This window comes from Bubalus bubalis, chromosome 2, assembly GCF_019923935.1.
Source record: "Bubalus bubalis isolate 160015118507 breed Murrah chromosome 2, NDDB_SH_1, whole genome shotgun sequence".
Classification (NCBI taxonomy): domain Eukaryota; kingdom Metazoa; phylum Chordata; class Mammalia; order Artiodactyla; family Bovidae; genus Bubalus; species Bubalus bubalis.
The window spans coordinates 39,684,799-39,706,273 of record NC_059158.1 but is presented as its reverse complement, the minus strand read 5'-3'; the positions used below and the strand labels follow the sequence as shown (position 1 = coordinate 39,706,273).

The 21,475-nt window shown below is 41.7% G+C and overlaps 1 protein-coding gene and 1 long non-coding RNA gene across 7 annotated transcripts in view; both read right to left on the bottom strand.

Annotated features, from left to right (window-relative positions):
• BTBD9 (BTB domain containing 9) overlaps positions 1-21,475 on the bottom strand; it is a 411,047-nt gene that overhangs the window by 81,989 nt on the left and 307,583 nt on the right. For all 6 annotated transcript variants that reach the window (XM_025261016.3, XM_044938341.2, XM_044938340.2 and 3 more), the window contains one exon: positions 20,651-20,840. In XM_025261016.3, the coding sequence (XP_025116801.2) occupies positions 20,651-20,840 (190 nt within the window). The remainder of the gene's footprint in view (positions 1-20,650; positions 20,841-21,475) is intronic.
• On the bottom strand, positions 9,320-13,378 carry LOC123332276. The gene is made up of 2 exons (XR_006549140.2): positions 12,611-13,378; positions 9,320-11,281 (listed from the first exon to the last, which is right to left on the bottom strand). It is a non-coding gene; the product is annotated as an uncharacterized LOC123332276 (long non-coding RNA).

Here is a 21,475-nt window from a genome sequence, read left to right as displayed (position 1 = left end):
TTTTCAAGCAGTGACATGCTAAGCAGATAAGCGGCCTTTACGGATCTTTCCCTATGTTTAAATTTGGCATCATCAATTCCCCTCTCTGCAGCAAGGCCAGCTGCCTTGATCTCAGCAGCATCCTCATCATGACGTGTAGACACAGTCAGTGAGATTGGCCCAATCTGGTTCACCAGCAGGATCCAAAAAGGACGTGGGAGAGGTAGAAATGGAGAGGTCCTGTCCTGACCACAGGCTTAGCTCCCTAGGGATTGAGCCCAGCTCCATTTCAGCTCCATTTGCCATGAGGGGCTGTTGGGATTTCAAAAGAGAAGAATTAGTTTCTTCCCTTAACAGCTGAAGGCAGTATGTACTTGTGTGAGCTTTTCTTTCCCTACTCGCACTTCTGTGAAATTACTAGGAGGGTGAGAAGGGAAGGGTATCTTAAATTAGAGCTCCAAGCTCACTAATCTACCAGTTGAATTGTAGGGGATTTTCCTTCTTGGATCTTTACATTTCTGACTCCAGTGGAATCAAGTGGCCCCAGTGTGGTGGGAAAGGAAAGTCACTGAGTTCCAGGTGCCCTACGTACCACCACCCAATCCCCGTCCCACACTCCCTTCGGCTTTCAGGACCAAGTCCAGTGAGGAGGAACTGCCTTGACTGTGCTTCTAGAGCCAGGACCACGCATAGTGCATGGTTCCCAGCACAGTGCCTTACACATCATCAGCTCCACTGAGTTAAACTGAAGGAGGACACGGGGACAGGACAGAATGATGGAAAGGAGATGGAACTACAGATAAACCTCTTTTCTCACAGGATTAGTTACCAGCACAACATCTTTCAGGGACCTGTAGCCTGAGTTACATTTCAATCTGCACATATGCCAGCCAGTCCTCCACCCCCACACCATTTCGGAGAGTCTCGGTTGAGAGGTCATTTATGAAATGTATCAACTCTGACTATGATTTCATCTTTTGAGCTCTCTCTCCTGCCCCTCCTCTGACCACATGTTAATATGTGCCCACATGTGCACAGCCTATGAAGCACCAAGAAGCAGAGCCAAAGAGAAATAATAAGCTCCACAGCTCCTTTTCAGTCCCTTGGGTCAGGTGTTCATAGGAATTCCTGTCTGTGGCGAACTCACAGTTTAGCTACAGGCAGATCTTTGTATTCTCTCAACCTGGTGATAAAGGGAGAGAATGGAAGGGCAAAACAAGGTGGGAAGGCTCAACTCTGAATATTACAGGCAAGAGAGTATTCCAGCAGGGGTGAATTACAAGGCAGAACTCTTCCCATCCAGTCATGTAATCTTCTCCCCAAATCTCTTCTCTGGGCACTCGGAACACTGCCAGCACTGTCTGCCCACGCTGGCTCTCTTTCTTATCAGCCTGACCTTTCACCCAAATCAGATCTGGGTTTCAATCTTTGCCCCAGCTTTGAGTCCTATTCTCTTTCCCACAGGGTACAATCTACAAAGTCCTGAGCTCTTGCTGAAAATGATTTTAAAACACTTGTGTGTCCAATCCTTCTGCAGAAGCACCTGCATAGGTCACTCCACCTTCACATCCTCTCTCTGCTAAGTGGCTGCTTTCCTTCTGTCACGTCCCCAAATTTCCTATTTATTGTCATATTTACACCTACACAATGAAGTGCTTGCCTGTGCTCTCCCTCATATTTACTCTATCTAAATTTCCTTCATTTAGGTCTCATCTCTAATGAACTTCCATCACAAAATTCCTCTGCAAAGGCTTTCACATGAAAAAGACCTTCAAAAACAGAAAAATAAAACTATAATAAGTTACAACTACTATAAAATTTAAACAGAGTAAGCAGATTATTCTATTTGAAGTTTGAGGTATCTCACAAATCATAATCCTCTTTGGGGTACATGACATATCATTAAAATAAAGACAACGTTAATGAGAATAATGACATCTTCTTCACAAATATGTAAGAGTGAGAATCCTAACAATGATAAGTACTTACAAACAAAAGATAATCAATTAGTTTAATAAGTAACTGTGTGATAAATCTTTTGAAGAATGGCAAAAAGCAAGAAGAAAGGTGAGATTTTATGTAATCTTTCATAACGGCTAGAGGGAAAAAATGGATAATTATGTTTTTCAATGGAATTCTTTTGATCACTGGCCACTCAGTACAGTTTTCTTGATCCAGGTCTTCAAAGCTGAGATCTTAAGTTTTAATTCAAATGCTTTCAACTGAACGTTAATAACTCTAACTTTTCTAACTGCTAAACAGCCATAATTATATTAAACTAGTGTGGGTGTCGGGACAAAAGGCTAAATGGGCAGTTGTCATTTTCTTTTCTGGAATCACCTCTGCTGTTTCCCCAGAGTGGGGGGCCCTGGGTGAAGGCTCCAATGGGGAGGGATGTGAGGGTGCAGCTTCTGTCTCATAAACACTCACTGGAACTGCAGTGTGGCTTCCCCCTCCCTCCCATGTTTATTTGGTTGAAGGATCGTCAGACAAGAGAAAAACACTCCTTCTTTGGAATGTATTCTGCACGAGCTGCCTTTTTAGAAATAACCCTCCCAGGTGCTGACATGAATATTCACCAGAGTATGCTGGGTACAGGGGCCAGCCTCCATGCCATGTACGCTAATCCTTCAAAACGTATTCCAGGCAAGCTACCAGGGTAAACTCCTGTACAGAAATCGGTGATGGATATTGGATGGCTGAAAGGAGAAAATCTGAGTGAAGGAGGCAGAGATGAATAAATCACTCACATCTGTCCAAGGCCCTCTGCAGCTAGACTTGTCACTTGGACTCCAGCACAGCATGAGGCTTCATTAGAATACTATGTGAATTAAACTGTTTCTTTTGTTCATCTGGTTTATCTTTCCTCATTAAGAAAAACAAACACGTACCTCCCCTGTGCCCCAAAGCCCTATCTATTGGACCCCTTGTTCCTTTCTTTCTGTTTGGTGGACAGGGTACACCAGGCACCCTGAGAACACAGGTACGGTACCACGCAGGCACCAATGCAGCCATACGGGCATGCGTATACACCCCTGCGCACCCACACAACACCTCACTCTGCCTCACTGCCCTGACACATTCAGAAAGATACAGGCAGAAAAGATTAATAACCTCACAAACCAGGGAGGGAAGGAAGGAATTGTCACGGTGATGAGATCCCAGGCTTCTCAGGACCCTCCTCAGGACTCTGGGACTGAATCCCCAGGAGTCAACACTGCGGTTCATGCTGAGGGCAGAGGGGACCTGGCTGAGGCAGCCTGTCCAAGTCACGCAGGAAACTGTTACAACTAATGCTCTTCTGACAATGTTTACGTGTCGGGGGCTGGGAGACATTCCTGGGGGTAATTTCGAAGGAGCTAGCGCTGGAACTGTTCTAGCTGTAAGCACAGTTCAAACTCTAATAGTTTAGGGCATCCAGGAAGTTGGGGGATCCTCAGGTCAAAGAGAGAAGGAATATGAGTAAGGAGGAAGGAAATGGTAGCTTCTGCGACACTCTGGATCAAGTTGTCCCTCAGCCTATTTGGACCACAAAGGGCTCCACCAGCTCTCCTGCAGCCTCTGATGGACACAAGGACGATCCGAGGCAAAATGTAGCAGTGGCACAGCAGACGGGCCCAGAGGACAAACTCTGCGGCTACTTGAAACCTTATCTTCTCAGATTTATCATCTGTTAAACGAGGTGTGAGGGTAGGGGAAGAGAGGGAGACAGAGTCTAATGTGGATGATCTGTGGTTCCTAAAGTAATACAATGATAAATCCTTCGGTACTTCTTATAAAGTATCCATAACAAAAAGGTGTATATAAAATGTAAACCAATATTTTTTAAAATATGCTGTAGTAGCAGAACCCCTTTTACAAACATCTAAGAACCTATGGTTTTTCCAGTGGTCATGTATGGATGTGAGAGTTGGACTGTGAAGAAAGCTGAGAGCCAAAGAATTGATGCTTTTGAACTGTGGTGTTGGAGAAGACTCTTGAGAGTCCCTTGGACTGCAAGGAGATCCAACCAGTCCATTCTGAAGGAGATCAGTTCTGGGATTTCTTTGGAAGTAATGATGCTAAAGCTGAAACTCCAGTACTTTGGCCACCTCATGCGAAGAGTTGACTCATTGGAAAAGACTCTGATGCTGGGAGGGATTGGGGGCAGGAAGAGAAAGGGATGACAGAGGATGAGATGGCTGGATGGCATCACTGACTCGATGGACGTGAGTCTGAGTGAACTCCGGGAGTTGGTGATGGACAGGGAGGCCTGGCGTGCTGTGATTCTTGGGGTCACAAAGAGTCAGACACGACTGAGCGACTGAACTGAACTGAACTGAACTGAAGAAGAACCTCAATATTCATAACAGGTAAAAGTAGAACCACTCTACCAAGGTCAGTGGTGGGGCCTCATCTGCCAGACTTCCTCCTGCGGTCGCCAAGGCTCAGGCCCCGTAAAACACAGTAGGAAAAATCATTGGGTCATGGTGTATACTGTGACCCCAAACTAAATGCTGATATTAATGCTCATATCTTTAAATAACAGCCTTATATTAATAACTATTATTATTCACACTTTTTGAAACCATGAAGGGCAAATGGCTTCCCTAATTCTTCACTTTTACCTGTATGGACTAGAGCTGTTAGTGAGAAATGGAGTTGAATAGATAAGAGCACTGGTAAACTATGGCCCGTGGCTGCCTCTTTTTGTAAATAAAGTTTTATTGGAACACAGCGTGCCTTCTCACCAGAGTGGAACAGCTGTGACAGAGACTATAGTATACAAAGTCTAAAATTACTATCTGGTGCTTTATGAAAAACAGTTTGCTAGTGCCAGGAATAGAAAACTAAAGCTCTTCATATGGAACAATAAAGAGCTATGGCACCAAAGCAAGAAATAAAGGTATAGCTTAAGGCTGAGTTTAGTCCAGAAACATCAAAAATCCCTTTCTTCTGTTGAAAGTTTTCAGTAGATTTTCATGTAGCAAATACGACACAGAGCTGTTAGATTCTCCTTAGTCCTAATCCTACCACTGTTTCTGTGACAACTGTTGGCTTGTTTTTCACCCCAAATTTCTGGTATTTCTGCTAAGAGTAAAGGAAGGAGAGAAGGAAAGGAAGGAATAAAGGAAGGAGGGAGGGAGAGAGGGAGGGAAGGAGGGAGATTCCAATTAAAAATGAAAACCTGAAAACCATTCCCAAACCTGTTCCCTGAACTGATGAAGGGCCTAGGTGCTACATTCTCAAACTGAAGATACGTGCAAGCACAACAGACACTTGACCAAGACCCTCCAGATCTCTATGAAAGAGCACGGAGGCAGCAGAGTAGGGTGAAGAAGTTATAGAGACATTTAAAGTCAATAGTTCAGTTCAGTTCAGTCGCTCAGTCGTGTCCAACTCTTTGCGACCCGTGGACTGCATGCAGCACGCCAGGCATCCCTGTCCATCACCAACTCTTGGAGCTTACTCAAACTCAGGTCCACTGAGTTGGTGATGCCAACCATCTCATCTTCTGTCGTCCCCTTCTCCATCCGCCTTCAATCTTTCCCAGCATCAGGGTCTTTTCCAAGAAGTCAGTTCTTCACATCAGGTGGCCAAAGTATTGGGAGTTTCAGCTTCAGCATCAGTCCTTCCAAAGAACACCCAGGACTGATCTCCTTTAGGATGGACTGGTTGGATCTCCTTGCAGTCCAAGGGACTCTCAAGAGTCTTCTCCAACACCACAGTTCAAAAGCATCAATTATTTGGCACTCAGCTTTCTTTATAGCCCAACTCTCACATCCATATACAACTACTGGAAAAACCATAGCTTTGACTAGACAGACTTTGTTGGCAAAGTAATGTCTCTGCTTTTTAATATGCTGTCTAGGTTGGTCAGAGCTTTTCTTCCAAGGAGCAAGTGTCTTTTAATTTCATGGATGCAGTCACTATCTGCAGTGATTTTGGAGCCCCCCAAAATAAAGCCTCTCACTTTTTCCATTGTTTCCCCATCTATTTGCCATGAAGTGATGGGACTAGATGCCATGATCTTAGTTTTCTGAATGTTGAGTTTTAAGCCAACTCTTTTACTCTTCACTTTCATCAAGAGGCTCTTTAGTTCTTCTTCACTTTCTGCCATAAGGGTGGTGTAAATCTGCATATATGAGGTTATTGATATTTCTCCAGGCAATCTTGATTCCAGTTTGTGCTTCATCCAGCCCTGCATTTCACATGATGTACTCTACATATAAGTTAAATAAGCAGGGTGACAATATACAGCCTTGACGTACTCCTTTCCTGATGTGGAACCAGTTTGTTGTTCCATGTCCAGTTCTAACTGTTGCTTCTTGACCTGCATACAGATTTCTCAGGAAGCAGGTCAGGTGGTCTGGTATTCCCATCTCTTTCAGAATTTTCCACAGTTTATTGTGATCCACACAGTCAAAGGCTTTGGCATAGTCAATGAAGCAGAAATAGATGTTTTTCTGGAACTCTCATACTTTCTTGATGATCCAACAGATGTTGACAATTTGATCTCTGGTTCCTCTGCCTTTTCTAAATCTAGCTTGAATATCTGGAAGTTCATGGTTCATGTACTGTTGAAGGCTGGCTTGGAGGATTTTGAGCATTAAAGTCAATAGGTAGCACACAAAAGTTATATGGTCAATGATAAGGCAGTTAATATGACAGCAGTAAAACACTATTATCTCAGGAAGATGAGACCACAGACTAAACCACACCAATTAGACAGACAGGGTTGTTTATCAGTCACCAGGAGAAAATGAATCTGTATGGTTCTATCCCCTTGCTATCTCTCCAGTGCTGTCTACTGGGGTTATAAAAAGCATCTTACAAGATACCTGACCAGGGCAGTATGACCACAGAACAATGAAAACCTTATAGTGCTTAGTGTTTTAACACAGCTACTCATTTGGAATCTTTAATGAAAATAATTTTTTAAATCAGTTCACTTCAGTAACTCAGTCGTGTCTGACTGTTTGCGACTCCATGGACTGCAGCACGTCAGGCTTCCCTGTTCACCACCAACTCCCGGAGCTTACTCAGACATGTCCATTGAATCGGTGATGCCATCCAACCATCTCATCCACTGTCATCCCCTTGTCCTCCTGCCTTCAATCTTTCCCAGCATCAGGGTCTTTTCCAATGAGTCAGTTCTTCCCATCAGGTGGCCAAAGTACTGGAGTTTCAGCTTCAGCATCAGTCCTTCCAATGAATATTCAGGACTGATTTCCTTTAGGATGGACTGGTTGGATCTCCTTGTAGTCCAAGGGACTCTCTAATTTTAAATGGATGGGCTCTATTTCAATGTTTTTCCCCAAAAGTTCCAAATAATATCCATAAATTCTTTCCTTTTTCTCTGAGACTAAAATACACAGCTAAAATCCCACTACAGCAAACACAATCATGACAAAGCAATTTACCCTTCTACCAAGAATGCTATTATCAACAAGATATTATTCACTGGGTTACTGCTAATTCTCAAACAATTCTTTATAGATAATGTTTTATCTATTTCTAACAGGACTATTACAAACTTCATAATAAGTATACTATTTGGTTATAGATGTTTTATTATTCAGCTTCCCTGGTGGCTCAGATGGTAAAGAAGCTGCCTGAAATGCAGATCAAACCTGAGTTCGATCCTTGGGTCAGGAAGATCCCCTGGAGAAGGGAATGGCTACCCACTCCAATATTCTGGCTTGGGAGAATTCCATGGACAGAAGAGCCTGGCGGGCTATAGTCCATGGGATGGCAAAGAGCTGGAACACAACTTTAATCCTCAGAGATGAAGTGATTACAGAAAGTTAGATATTGAGAAAAAAGTTGACAAGAGCTTGCATTAGACATCAGGGGACAATTAAATGATATATGCCTAAGGGACTTAGGAACAAAATTTATTATCTTAGACCACAACTACCCCCTCCCACAAGGTTCTTGAGGTAAGCACCCACCAAGGAAAGTCTCAACAAGTGGGAAGCAAAGGGACACTTTATTGCTAGTAGAATTTTGTCCCCAAACTCTAATGCAAGAGATGTAAGACACGGCATGGCATACTCAAGTTGGTTATGCCTAAAGAGCTTCACCCAAAGCAAGTTAGGAGGTCTGTTCTGTCCCTTCTTCCACTCACAAAACTTGCTTCTTACCACTTCCAAATGGAGGAAGGATCAACTTAATACACCTTCTAGTACCACCGAGGCAGAGTGGGTACAGCACAGATCATGGTCCCCTGCTACCTAGCCCTGAACTACCCCTGGGCTGAGGTAGTAACCTTACCCTCTCCACCCTAAAAGATAAAAAAGGAAATAAAAATCCAAGGAGAAGAAAGATTGTGTCTGCTTGTTGTGAAGATAGAGGAGAGGAGAGAGAGATGGGGAAGAGGTAGGAACAGAGAGGAGAGACGGATTAGCAGAATTAGTCCCGGCCATGCCACTTAGGACCCAGTGGAAGACAAGAGACACAAGCAGTGCTTACTGAACTGTGGCCCCTCTCACTCCTGCAGACTCACACATCTGATCAGTATCTCCCCTAGGAAAGGACTAAAGGCTCTGACCAAGACCACCATTTGGGGGAGGAGTAAAACGGGGACGGGGAAGGCACAAGCAACCATGGTAGGGAAAGAATAGGGTATTTTAATTTTTTCTCCCAAGACAGAATTGTAGTATTGCTACAACCACTCTCTACTTACTGTACTTCTCATTTCAAAAGTTCCCAAAACCAGAAATATTCACTATAATCTTACAAACACCACATTCCAAGAACTTAGGAGAAGACTGGATGTGATAAGATAGTTATTGTCCAATATTCCCTTGGAAAGCCAGAGGTCTTTTAATGTATCTTTTCATTCTAGAGCTGATGGGCATGACTGTTTAAACTCCAGATGTTAAAAACTGAAAATGTTATCTCTAGCTTTTGACATAATTAACCTACCATTACAAAATAACATGGATATGCAGTGAAGTTCTGGTATTAGAATTTTATATGTACAGGAAAAAAGTCAAGTCTGTCTAACCTGAGTTATAGGTAAACAGGTATTTTGGTTAATCAAATATGTCTGGTTAACAGATTCCATATGGACTGCCAACTTAAAAAAAAAATTCAGGAATGTTTAAAATACCCTTAGCTAGAATAAAACCACACCAAATAAAATGTATTTCCTTTTGAGGGCACTTAGGATCTTGCCTGCTTCCCAAATTTTATTAGGTACATCCACTTTCACTGTGCTGGTAAAACATGAAGACCAATTGCAGTAAATTAAATGCTGGTAATAGTTTGTACAGAAACTTAGTTTTTTCCAAGAGGTAAATTTCATGAATAAGAAATCAAATATAGATAAGCAGTAATGCTTCTCATTTTGGATAAGAATTACCCAGTAAGCACACATAGGCTTTTTATTTACAGAACATTTCTGAAACTGAGAATAATATAAAGTAAAATTATCATATTTACTATTTTAGATACATCCAGAAGCTGTGGGCATTTTAAAAAGTAAATGGGAAAAAAAATTCTGAATTATATACTTTAAATGGGCAAATTATACATTATATGAATATCTCAATAAAGCTGTTTTTTAAAAATAAACCGAGCATATGAAATATGGAGATTTATAAAAATCCCAAAGCAGATGTGAAAAGTCAAGCAGGAGGTAGGGTCTGCAGCAGAGTTGTTGACTGGATGAGCCAATTCCTTGCTATGACCCTCAACTTCTTTGCCAGCCATGCTAGGGCTGATGGCATGACAGTTCTACCTAATAACTAAGTGGAAGTTGGCTAGGTGGGGCTTCAAATAAAGCTTTGGCTTTTCCTAATAAAAAGAGACAGACGTGACTGTCAGGGTTCTCCACACTTAAAAGTTTGTGTTTCCCTTTGTTTTTCTCCTTCCTGCCTAAATGCAGACGTGGTAGTTAAAGCTGTAGCAGCTACCTTGTTTCTCCGAGGCAAAAATACAAGGGGAAAAGACCAAGATAATCAAAAAGCTCACTGAACTGCAGAACCAATACTAGCAGCCACCCACCCATATACTTTTTATGTGAGAAACAGACAGATAAACAAAAGCAAAACAAAACCAAATAATTTTTAAAAAGCAAACATTTAAAAAAAGTCTTTCTTGGGATTTCGCTGGTGGTCCAGTGGTTAGTACTCCATACTTCCACTGCTAAGGGCCCAGGTTCAATCTGTGGTTGGGGAACTAAGATCCCACAAGCAGCATGGTGCAGCCATAAATAAATAAACAGTCTTTCTTAATCAGTTTCTTTGTTATTTGAAGCCAAATGCAAGCTTCTTTGGAGCACATGAGGGCTAGGAATAAAAATAAATGTTGTCAAGTCTGAGCCACAACATTTAATGAAAAAATTTCTATAATTTACCTCAGGAAATGAGGGTGGATTGAACCAGAAGATACAATGCCTTCTCTCACCTTCTTCTAAGGCCATAAGAGGCTCTGTAGGATTGTGAAAAAAAAATTGGAATTGCCATGTTCACGGTGGAGAAAAGAAAAGGATCTCAAGTTATACTGCAGTCTCTCCACATTTTAAATGGAGACACTGAAGCAGCTAAACCTCCAGAGCTACTGAAAGACACAACAACTAAAAGGACCATTAAATTGTATGGAAAATCGAAACAGTCTTGACTGGTATTTGGTTACAGTAAAAGGATAATGCAGCAAGGCTGGTAATGTCATAATCATTGAGGGACATAGTTTCAGACATCATAAGGTAAAAGGAAGAAAAAGGATCCTTACCACTTGCTCTTAAGGGCACAGGAAAGAAAATCCAGGCAGAAGGAAAAGCATACTCTGCATTTATCTATGTAACCAATAGCCCTTATATTGAATCTGATACATTGTTGAAAGAGGTGGTTCAGTTCAGTTCAGTCTCAGTCCTGTCTGACTCTTTGCCACCCCATGAATCGTTAACACAACAGGAAAAAAAAAAAAAAAAAAGATTTCTTAGCCCCACCTAAGGCCCTGAGTGTCCAGGCAAGTTGCTGAAAGTAGTCCTGTAAGGGCACCAACCAGCCTGTCATCATAATCACTCTTTCTAAAAAAAGGATGCACAATGGAGGTGGATGGATGGAGAAGAAGGGGAGGTGGAACAGTTGTTCTTGATCTCTGTGCTTCTGCTTGTTCTTAACCAGAGATGCGAGGATGTTATGGTCCAGTGCCTCTGTGGTTACCAGGTTACAAAGCGTAAAGTTGAGAGAGAGAGAGGCGTAGAGACAGTCAGACACCAGGTGCTTCCAAGATCACCCAAAGCATCTTCACAAGGTGACAAATTAGTGCTCCTGGTGGTGGCTGAGAAATCTGATTTGAGAGTACCTGAGGACTGAAGGTTTTAAAAGATAGATTACTGTGTTGTATTAATTCAAGGAGTAATTTCTTAAATGAAGGTGATCCTTCATCAGATTTCAAAACAACTTCATTTCCTTAATACTCAAAAGATAGATTTGAGCAGTTTGATGTATTAAATTTGTAGAAACTTTGGTCAGTTTGCTGAAAGCCCTGTACTTCTGTTAGCCTTCATGAGAACAGCCACATTTCTGTGACACAGCATGGCCAATCCTGTAGGAAGCAGCCTTTAAAACATCACCAGACTCAAACCACAGAAGGAGTAGGTTGATGCTTTCCCTTCCTTTGATCTTCCAAGGTGAATGGTTCCCGTTTATTAAAATGATTGTTTAAAGCACTACTGGTAAAGTATTTGTTTTAGAGGGGTCTCAAATAACAATTCTGAATAATTACTAAACATATATTTGCACATAAAATACTGGGTCCAATGGGGTTGATATCCTCTGTAAAAATGTCTTCTTGATGGGTTAATCTTTGAAAACTGAAAGGGCTTTTCTTTTCATGTACTCAGCTATATTTTATGATGACTAGTTGTCAAGTTCTCTAATTGCTCAAGGGAGATAAATGGTTGACATGTGAGATAAATCAAACATAAAAAAACAAACACACACACATACACACACTTTTTTGGGGGGATGATTTAACCTTTCCTGTTTTTCCAAAGAATATCTGAATTCTAGTCCCCTTCCTGTATTTTTAACAAGCAACTCAGTTGCCATAGTAATATTTTCTGGTCTTGAAATACCTCTAGGATGAATCTAGCTGAGACATATTTACTGTTTCCCCCAAACTCTGCTATCGTTTCTAGGCTCCAGGATTTCTGGTCCCCTTAGTGTTCACACGGTTCAGACTCTAGCATCTACTGGGAACCACAGATAAAATTTTTTATTCAACAACTGTTCTGGGAACCAGAGTTCTGAGGTCTGAGGGTGATAAGAGAAGACTTTAGTGCAATGCAGATAGGCTGTGAGAGAAACAACGCTTGGTAAATAAATCATGGATCAGCAAGACAAGGAAGAATTCTCTGGTTCAGGGCTGTGACAGACGACATTCAGCATGACTGATATGAAGCAAATTTTGTAAAATATCTTTCCAATTTTGACTAGAATTATAGGCAATCTTAATCCAAGCCAGAAGAGTCATATTTTTAGATGTTTGTTGTATTCTTTAGACTATAAAAAGGAAATTTTTAGCTCTCTAGGTCACAAAGAAGGTTTCCCTAATGTAAATAAAAGTATGCTTGCCTGCGCAGCACTCAGACAGAATGAAATGGAAGCAGCGTGAAACGCAAGGCAGCCGTCCTTACCTGTGCTCATGTCAGCGTCTAACACCAGAGCTTCATCTTAGTCATTTGCGGGAGATGCCGGATCTTTAGCAGTTTCCTCACATATGCTTAAAGCAGACACACTGAGCAAATATGATGTCCAATTTAGTTGATAGATAGGACTCCCTTTAGTGGCACTAACATACTATGTTGTCAGCTCAGTCAGTGAGTGTTTATTGAGTACTTACAGCATGGAGTACTGTACCAGGCACTTGGAAATTGCTGCGAAGACCCAAGTTCATCTCAATACTACAATCACTATCTTCAACTTGAGATTTTCTGTGGGACTACGAGAACTTGAGGGCAGCACACATGTAGCAAATACTCATATAACTATAAAGCATCACTTGAGTCATTGGCTCAATTTCTCTCCCCATCCTTATTGGACTAGGCGTTCATTTGGAGCTACTGAATGGGGCAAAAATGGTATGGTTTGTGGTTCTTCTTTTTTTCTGTGCCTGTCCCGTGGGAGGGAAGTGAATGAGCAATAGTTTGGTGGGGTGGTCAGCAGTGGTAAGAAGGAAAAAACTGCAGTAAAAAACTGGATTTCTAATTTACAGCCTGAATAGATAACCCGGAACGACCGCAGTCACACGACAGTGAAAGGCCAGCTGAACTGAGCATGGACTTAAAAGCTTAAAAGGAAGGAAAAATATGTTGGGATGAATAAGGACCACAGTGGCATATCTAGGTGTTTTTTTCAAGGATCATCTTGCTATTGTTTTGTTTTATCCATGCTTAATAACTGCAAGGCATTCATTTTGATATTTGGCAAATCTAATACAGTTATGTAAAGTTTAAAAATAAAATAAAATTAAAAAAAAAAAAAAATAACTGCAAGGCATAAACTAATTTGTGGTTCAGAAGTTCTGTGGCAGATTAACTTTTTAAGTGGCAGAATTGTTTTTTTTTTTTCCCCCTATTGCAAAGTAAAAGACTCATCCCCACAAACTAAAGAGATTATGAATATCCACCAAGAACATACTTTGGGATAGATTCATTTTGTTCTAACATACTATATGCATATAACATTTTCCAACTGAGGAAATGTTATTTGAGGAACTCAAAATATTTTTGTGTCATTAACTCCTTAATCCTCATAACACCCAGGAAGGCTGTGGGTTTATTTAGCTTCATCTGTCTGTGCTGTTTCAATATTTCAACAGACTACTTACTCACAATTAGGTTAGTTAAAGCATTATGGGTATTTTACTTACAGTATTGCTCATATCAATTACAAAACCATCATTTTCAAGCTAATGTAAGAATTGTTAATTTAATTGACTATCTTATAATTAGGGTTTCAAACAAAGTGCTGTCATTTATTAGCTGAAAAAGATTGGGCGACAGGCATGCTTAATGTGCAGCATATGTGATTTCTCATACTAACCTCAAAACACTTAAAAGGACATCATGATTAGCAAGCGGAAAGATAGTAAGTTTTAACCTTAGGCAACAGAGGGACTATGACATCAGGTAGATTTGGTTAGTTACTATGACTCTACCTTAGTTTTTTTATGCGGTCAGGCCTCTGAAGATTTTCTGTTATTTAAATCTTAATGTTTTTAAAATGGCATGAAAATGATATAATTACTACTCAGTTACCCACTTTTAAGGCACATTCCAGGCAATTTCTCTCATTTCCTCTCAAAATGAATAACTTCCATCGTGCCTGTAAACCTAGCAACAACAAAGACAAACGCCTTTATTTCCAAGTTAAACTGCCTGCTCTGGTTCCTGGGGATGAGAAATAAATGCCAAGGATGGGGAGAAAGTTTCATATAAACTCAAGGCGTCCTAGCCTCCTGTTTCTTTCCCGGGAGCTGGTTGGACAAAGGCGGTCAGGAACAAAGAAGGTAGCTTCCAAAGGCATGAGGGCTCCCCAGCTCTGCCCTCCCCTACTCAGTGAAGAAACCTCTCCTCTAACCGTGCTAACAAAACACCGCGATGGGTATATGGCGGTGGGTGGAATGGTTCAGTCTGAGCTGGTGACTGAACATGTTAACAGAAACAGTAACAAGACATCTCAGGGCTGTCACCCTGAACACCCCCTTCCGCCCCTCGCCTGTTGCTCTCCCTCCGTCACTGTGCTCCAGTCACCCTGGCCTCTCTGCCACTCCTGAACCTGCCTCGCTTGTTCTGCACTCACATGCTTGTCGCAGGGCCCTGGCATTCTGCCTGTGAGGCTCATCTCCCAGGTCCCCAAGCGGCTTGCCCTTTCCAGCCTTCTGGTTTTGCAAGGTGAGGCCTCCCCAACCACCCAATCTAAAACTGCAGTATCTCCACATCCAAGTCCTCCCTCCTGATGGTTCCATCTCTGAAATATCTGACACGTTACAAATAGTGCTGTTTACTGGTTATCCACCACTGCCTGCCTCCTCCCAACAAGACTGTCAGTTCTGCGAGAGCACTGATGTTTGTTTTCTGTACTCAGTGCTGAATCCCCAGGGCTTAAACAGTGCCTGGCACTTAGTACAAGACTCAATAAATATTTGTTGAGTGAATGAAAGAAAATGGAGTCAGGAGGAGATGATCAGAGATCATGTTTCCAGGTCTGCCTTTTCAGGACCCACAAGGGTACTTATTGTAGCAGATGCACTAGCAGGATTAGGGTCTCACAGATGGTGGTTAGCCTTGGTCATTGTCTGCCAAGAAGCTCTGCTTGTCCACCCAGCTACAGGGGAAACCCTCAGGAAAGGAAGAAACGGCATGGGTGAAAACACACGAGCAAGAGAAATCTTATCCACGCAGTAACTCTGTCCTTTCTTAGGAATAAAGAATGCAATGATCAAGATAATCCATGTTTGAGACCTTTGCCTCCGTGTTCACCATCGACAAAGAAACCTGAAATTTACAGTTAATGTACCATGTGATTGGACCCCCAGAGGAAGAGGTTCCAGGACTGCCAGACTCCTCCCTCTTGGCTAGAGAAAATGCTGGTCACCCAGCTCTGGAATGCTCTCCCTTTAGGTGCTGATTCAGAATCACTGGGCTTCTGTGGACACAGTGACTAGGAGAGCAACTGAGTCATCACCAACAGCAGAAGCTGGGGGTTAAAGGTCACTGACTGATCAACCTGTCATTTGTCAATAAGCAGCTATCTGGACACATCAGCTGCTGCTAACCATGGCCTGCCAAGATATCCACCGTTGCCCACAGGCATTGGCAGTGGAGAAATCCTTCTCCCTTTCCTCTTCTTGAGCATGTCACAGAAGAGGCAAATGCAGTTCCTGACAACATAATGTTAGTTTCCTAGAGACGTGTCTCTTTGAGTGTTCGGCCAGTTACTTGGGGCTTCAATTGCATGGATTTTCTCACTGCAAAAGCAATAACCGGGCTTATAGATGATGGAGGCTTCACACAGTGCTGAGATATACAATTCTGCCTTCAGTTGTACTCACGTTCACCAACCCTCTCTGAGTCACGAAAAGAAAAATTGTTTGAGAGAACCATTTTCATTTCACTTTTAAAGAAAACCAAATGGGACTGTTCTCTCATGTCTCTCTTAAGCTCCAGTGACACCTTTTTCTGGAGTTAGATTCAACATCTGTGATTCTTTGAGTAGAGCTAGAAGCCAAGGTAGCCTTACCACACAAAAAGCCTGTTTGTCTCTCTCTGAGTCGTCACCTTGGCAACAACCTCATGAAGTCCCTGCTGGATCTAAAATTCTAGATCTCCCACTATATCTCTGCTATAATCCCCCTTTTTTTATTGATAGACTACCTCATCTGCACATTCAATTTGTCAAGGAACGCTTATTCTGAGTTGCCACAGGCTTTATATATCAGATGAGACTGGGAGGAGGCAGTAAGTAAACAATTATAATACAAACATGACAAATGCCCTGGGAGGAATTACACACAGAATACACTGACTAGGGATGTCTGAATCAGCCCAGGAGATGACAGAAGGTTAGGGAAGCATTCCCAAAGGAGTGAAGTCTTAAAGGGGTCATAGAGCCAGGTCAGAAGAACTGATGAGAAGACAGTGAGATACACATGCAGTGAGAAAAGCATGTTCAAAGAACTGAAGGGAAAGAGAGGGTGACGTGCAGAACTGCAAGTAGCTGGATAGGCTGAGATAGTATGTGTGGGGGTGGGAGGAGAGGCAGGAGACAGGCTGCACAGACAGAAGGGAGCCACAAGTTCTTAAAGCTTGTCTGAACTTTCTCCTGAAGGCAAATAATAGCCATGAATCCTCTGAGGAAGGGGCAGGACCACATCAGACTTGTGTTAACGGTGTGGGAGGTGGTTGCAGGTAGGGAAAGGAGAGCTAGATAGAGAAGAGAACTTACAAAGGTGCAGCTACAGTGATGGCAGTGGGCATGGGGGAGACAGGAAGGATCTGTGAGATATACAGGAGCTGGTATTGACAGCTGATTGGCTCTGTGGAGGAGGTGAGGGAAAGGAAGGAATCCAGGAAGATGTTTTTGGCTCAGTGGATGGATGGTTGGGTGGGGTATATCAAATGAGATGAGAAAATCACAGTATGAGGCAACCTGAACAGGGAAAGAGGAGAAGGGTGGGACTCCATTTCTGACATTTGCTTTCAGATGCACATGGACCAGTGTTAGGTGGCAGGGAGATGTGTGGTACCAGGTAAGCAGATAGAATACAGGAAACATTAAAAGAGAATGGGCAGAGCTGCTAAGCAGCCAGTTTGCTTCTATCTTCGTTGGCAAGAAGACGGGTCTTCAAATTAGAAATGGCAGAACAAACATAATAAAGAGAAAATTGAAGCCCCAAATAGTGAAATGAAAGAAAGAGAGTATCCGGTCAATTTAAATGATTTCAAGTCTCCTGCTCAGATGAGTTACACAACAAGCCTGCTGAAAGAAATTGCAGCTGTAATCTCAGAAACACGATTGGTAATCTTCAAGAAATTGTGGAGACTACAAAACAAGAGAAGGACAACTGTTTTCCCGATTTTTAAAGTACAGAGTAAAAGATTGTAATGGGAAATATGCAGATAAGTTTCACACCGTTTATGACAAGGATTCTAGAATGACTTATTAAATAGGTGGCTCATGATTAGTTAATGCGTGCAGCTGAGAAAAAGGAAGGAGGGGGTGTTGTTTGTTGAAAGAAGTTTATTTGTACTTCTATTTTGTCCAGACTGAATGTGGCTTGTCTCCTTCCCCTTCTGAAGCACAATGTGAGCTCTAGGGCCTGCAGGACAAATTCACAGCTTCTCTATCTGTGATTTGTTGCCCAGAGTACTCAGCCTCTACGTGACCCTTTATGTAAAGAGGTTGACATTTAAATGAAGAAATTAACAGAATGAATTCTCCAAGAAATTCAGCATCAACTGTCAGTGTACCTCAGGAATTGATAAGCAGACTTAACTTCTGTTCTTATTAGCCTGAACATCAATAAACCTTTGCCTATTAGAATCCTACTGCCTTATTTTTCGTGCTATTTCTTTCTTTACAAATACTAATTTTAAAATGAGAACAGGAAACAGTAAGGCACCTGGGAATGTTTCCCCCAAAGATGGGCACAATAAGGGGCAGAAACGGTAGAGACCTAAGTAGACACCAAAGAGGTCAAGGAGAGACGGAAAGAATACATGGAAGAACTGTACAAAAAGGATATTAATGAAACAGATTACTATGATGGTGTGGTCAGTCACCCAGAGCCAGACATTCTGGAGTGTGAAGTCAAGTGGGCCTTAGGAAGCACTGCTGTTAATAAAGCTAGTGGATATGATGGAATTCCAGTAGGACTATTCAAAACCCTAAAGGATGATGCCATCAACGTGCTGCATTCACTATATCAGCAAATCTGGAAGACCCAGCAGTGGCCACAGGACTGAGAAAGGTCAATCCTCATCCCAATTCCCAAGAAGGGTAGCACTACAGAATGTGCTAACCATTGGACAATTGCACTCATTTCCCATGCTAGTAAGGTCATGCTTAAAATCTTGCATGCCTGGCTTCAGTATTATGCAAATCAAGAACTTCCGGATATCCAAGATGGGTTTAGAAAAGGAAGAAGAACCAGAGATCAAATTGCCAACATTTGCTGGATTATAGAGAAAGAAAGGGAATTCCAGAAAAACATCTTCCTCTGTTTCACTGACTAGGCTAAAGCCTCTGACCGTGTGGAACATAAGAAACTGTGGAACGCTCTTAAAGAGATGGGAATACCAGAACATCTTACCTGTCTCCTGAGAAACCTGTATGTGGGACAAGAAGCAACAGTTGGAACCCTGTATGGAACAACTGATTGGTTCAAGGTTGAAAAAGGAATACAACAGGGGTGTCTGCTGTCACTCCATTTGTTTAACCTATAAGCTGAGTACATCATGAGCTATGCCAGGCTGGATAAGTTACAAGCTGGAATCAAGATGGGCAGGAGAAATATCAAACACCTCAGATATGCAGATACCACTCTAATGGCAGGAAGCAAAGAGGAACTAAAGAGCTTCTTGATGAGGGTAAAAGTAGAGAGTGAAAGAGCTGGCTTAAAACTAAATATTAAAAGGAGGGGGGGGCATTTGGCGCCATTACTTCATGCTAAATAGAAGGGGAAAAGGTGGAAGTAGTGACAGATTTTCTCTTCTTGGACTCTGAAATCACTGCGGATGGTGACTGCAGCCATGAAATCAGAAGGCAACTGCTTCATGGCAAGAAAGCTATGACAAACCTAGACAGTGTGTTGAAAAGCAGAGACATTACTCTGATGACAAAGATCTGTACAGTCAAGGCTCTTCCCAGTGGCCACGTACAGTTGTGTGAACTGGATAGTCAAGAAAGCAGAGTGCCAAAGAATTAATCCCTTCAAACTGTGGTGTTGGAGAAGACTCCTGAAAGTCCCCTGGACAGCAAGGGGATCAAACCAGTCAATCTTAAGGGAAATCAACCCTGAATACTCATTGGAAGGACTGATGGTAAAGCTGAAGCTCTAGTATTTAGGTCATCTGATGTGAATGGCTGAATCATTGGAAAAATCCCTGATGCTAGGAAAGATTGAGGACAGAAGGAGAAGAGGGAGTCAGAGGGTGAGATGGCTGGATGGCAACACTGGTGCAATGAACACGAGCTTGGGCAAACTTTGAGAGATGTGAGGGATAGGGAGCCTTGGCGTGCTGCAGTCCATGGGGTCACAAAGAGTCAGATACGACTGGGCGACTGAACAACAACAATACCTTATTTTTTGTGCTATTTCTTTCCTTACAAATTTTAACTTTAAAATAAAATGACAACAGGAAACCATAAGGCAACTGTGGTGGAGAACGATGAGGGGGAGGCAGTCACGGCTCACCAACACCTCCACCTCTGGAAGGTTAAGACACAGTGTAAAATATTCTTATGTTTTATATATATATATATTAATATGCATATTAATATTGTGTGTGTGCATATACATACACACACATTAATCTTTCAGAGACCTCTTAGAACTTTAAAAAAAAAAAAAAAAGGGAAGCCTATTCAAGATCCAGATGGCTCTTGAACTCAAGTATATCCTCTGGGGGATGTCACCAGTCTTATATTTTAAAATCACATGATCCTACAAATCAAGCAATATTGGATTCAAGTTCCCTTCTTAAGGCAAACCAAAACAAAATGAAAACAACAACCAAAAGTCCAGACATGAAGATTATTAAGAAGGTCTTTTAGTACCAGGTTTCATACTCAGATATGTTTGGTTCATATATAAAGTCATTTACTAGAGTTGAAAATGAGTTTTGATTCCATATAGCCTCTTTGGACATTATCCTGTAAGTCCCTAACCAGAACAAACTGAGACATGAGTCGAAGGTAAGCCATATCCAGGGAGAGACCTGGTCCTTTCTCTCCACAAATTGCATCTAGATTTTGGTGCACCTCACCATCAGAAAATCCAAACAAGCACCTTGTATAACTTTGTCCCTCCCTTTCCACCCCCTCCTCTCAACATTTAGAGGCAAGAACAGAGGAGGATCTTCACTGAAGTTACTGGGATCACCAATGTACCAAAACACAATTTGCACATGTCTTCCATTTTAAAAGCAATAAATGAAAGGGAATCTTCTTACCGTATTGACCCGATCATGTAGGGCTGTGCCAGCTGAACCACAATCGCACCACTTCCTAGCTGATGACACGTATAACCAGAATCCCAGTCATAGTTCTTAGTGTCCCCATTCAGCAAGGCATTTCGGCTCCGACTGACTCCTTCAATCACACTGGCACAATCGGCGATTGTTGCGACATTCTCCATGGGAACTGTGAATCCAACACAAGATTCAGCATCAAGAAGACAAATATACCCCAATAGTTTGCTACAAACAAAATTAATTAATTACTATCAATGATAAAACAAAAATTAGAGCATACTGACTACTTCAAGATATGAACACATTTAAAACACATACCAGTTTTTTAAAAAGTTGAACCTAAGGCTGAAACAAACCAAATCATATGTGACAATTAACACTGAAGAATTTTATTATAAAGAAACATGATACCCTATAAAATACAGAATGGATACAAACACTGAAAAATATTACTACAATGGGAAACCACACAGTGGTTGAGATTAATAAACCACAGCCATATCCAAATGGATGAATCAAAAAGCAATGCTAAGTGAAAAAAGCAAGGCACAGAAAAACACAGTGTAGGATTTCATTTACACAAAGTTTTTTAAAATGGCAAAACTAAAAATACAACTTGTTCAGGGGTACATATACAAATGTAAAATAAAAAGGAAATCCAGGGAATTATTACACAAAATTTATGTTACACAAAATTTATGCTCACTTGTATGTGAAAGAGGAATACGAAATCTTCGAGGGACACCTACCAATGTGTCTAAACATTAACTGATTTCATTTCTAAGATGAAATCCTGGAAGGGCT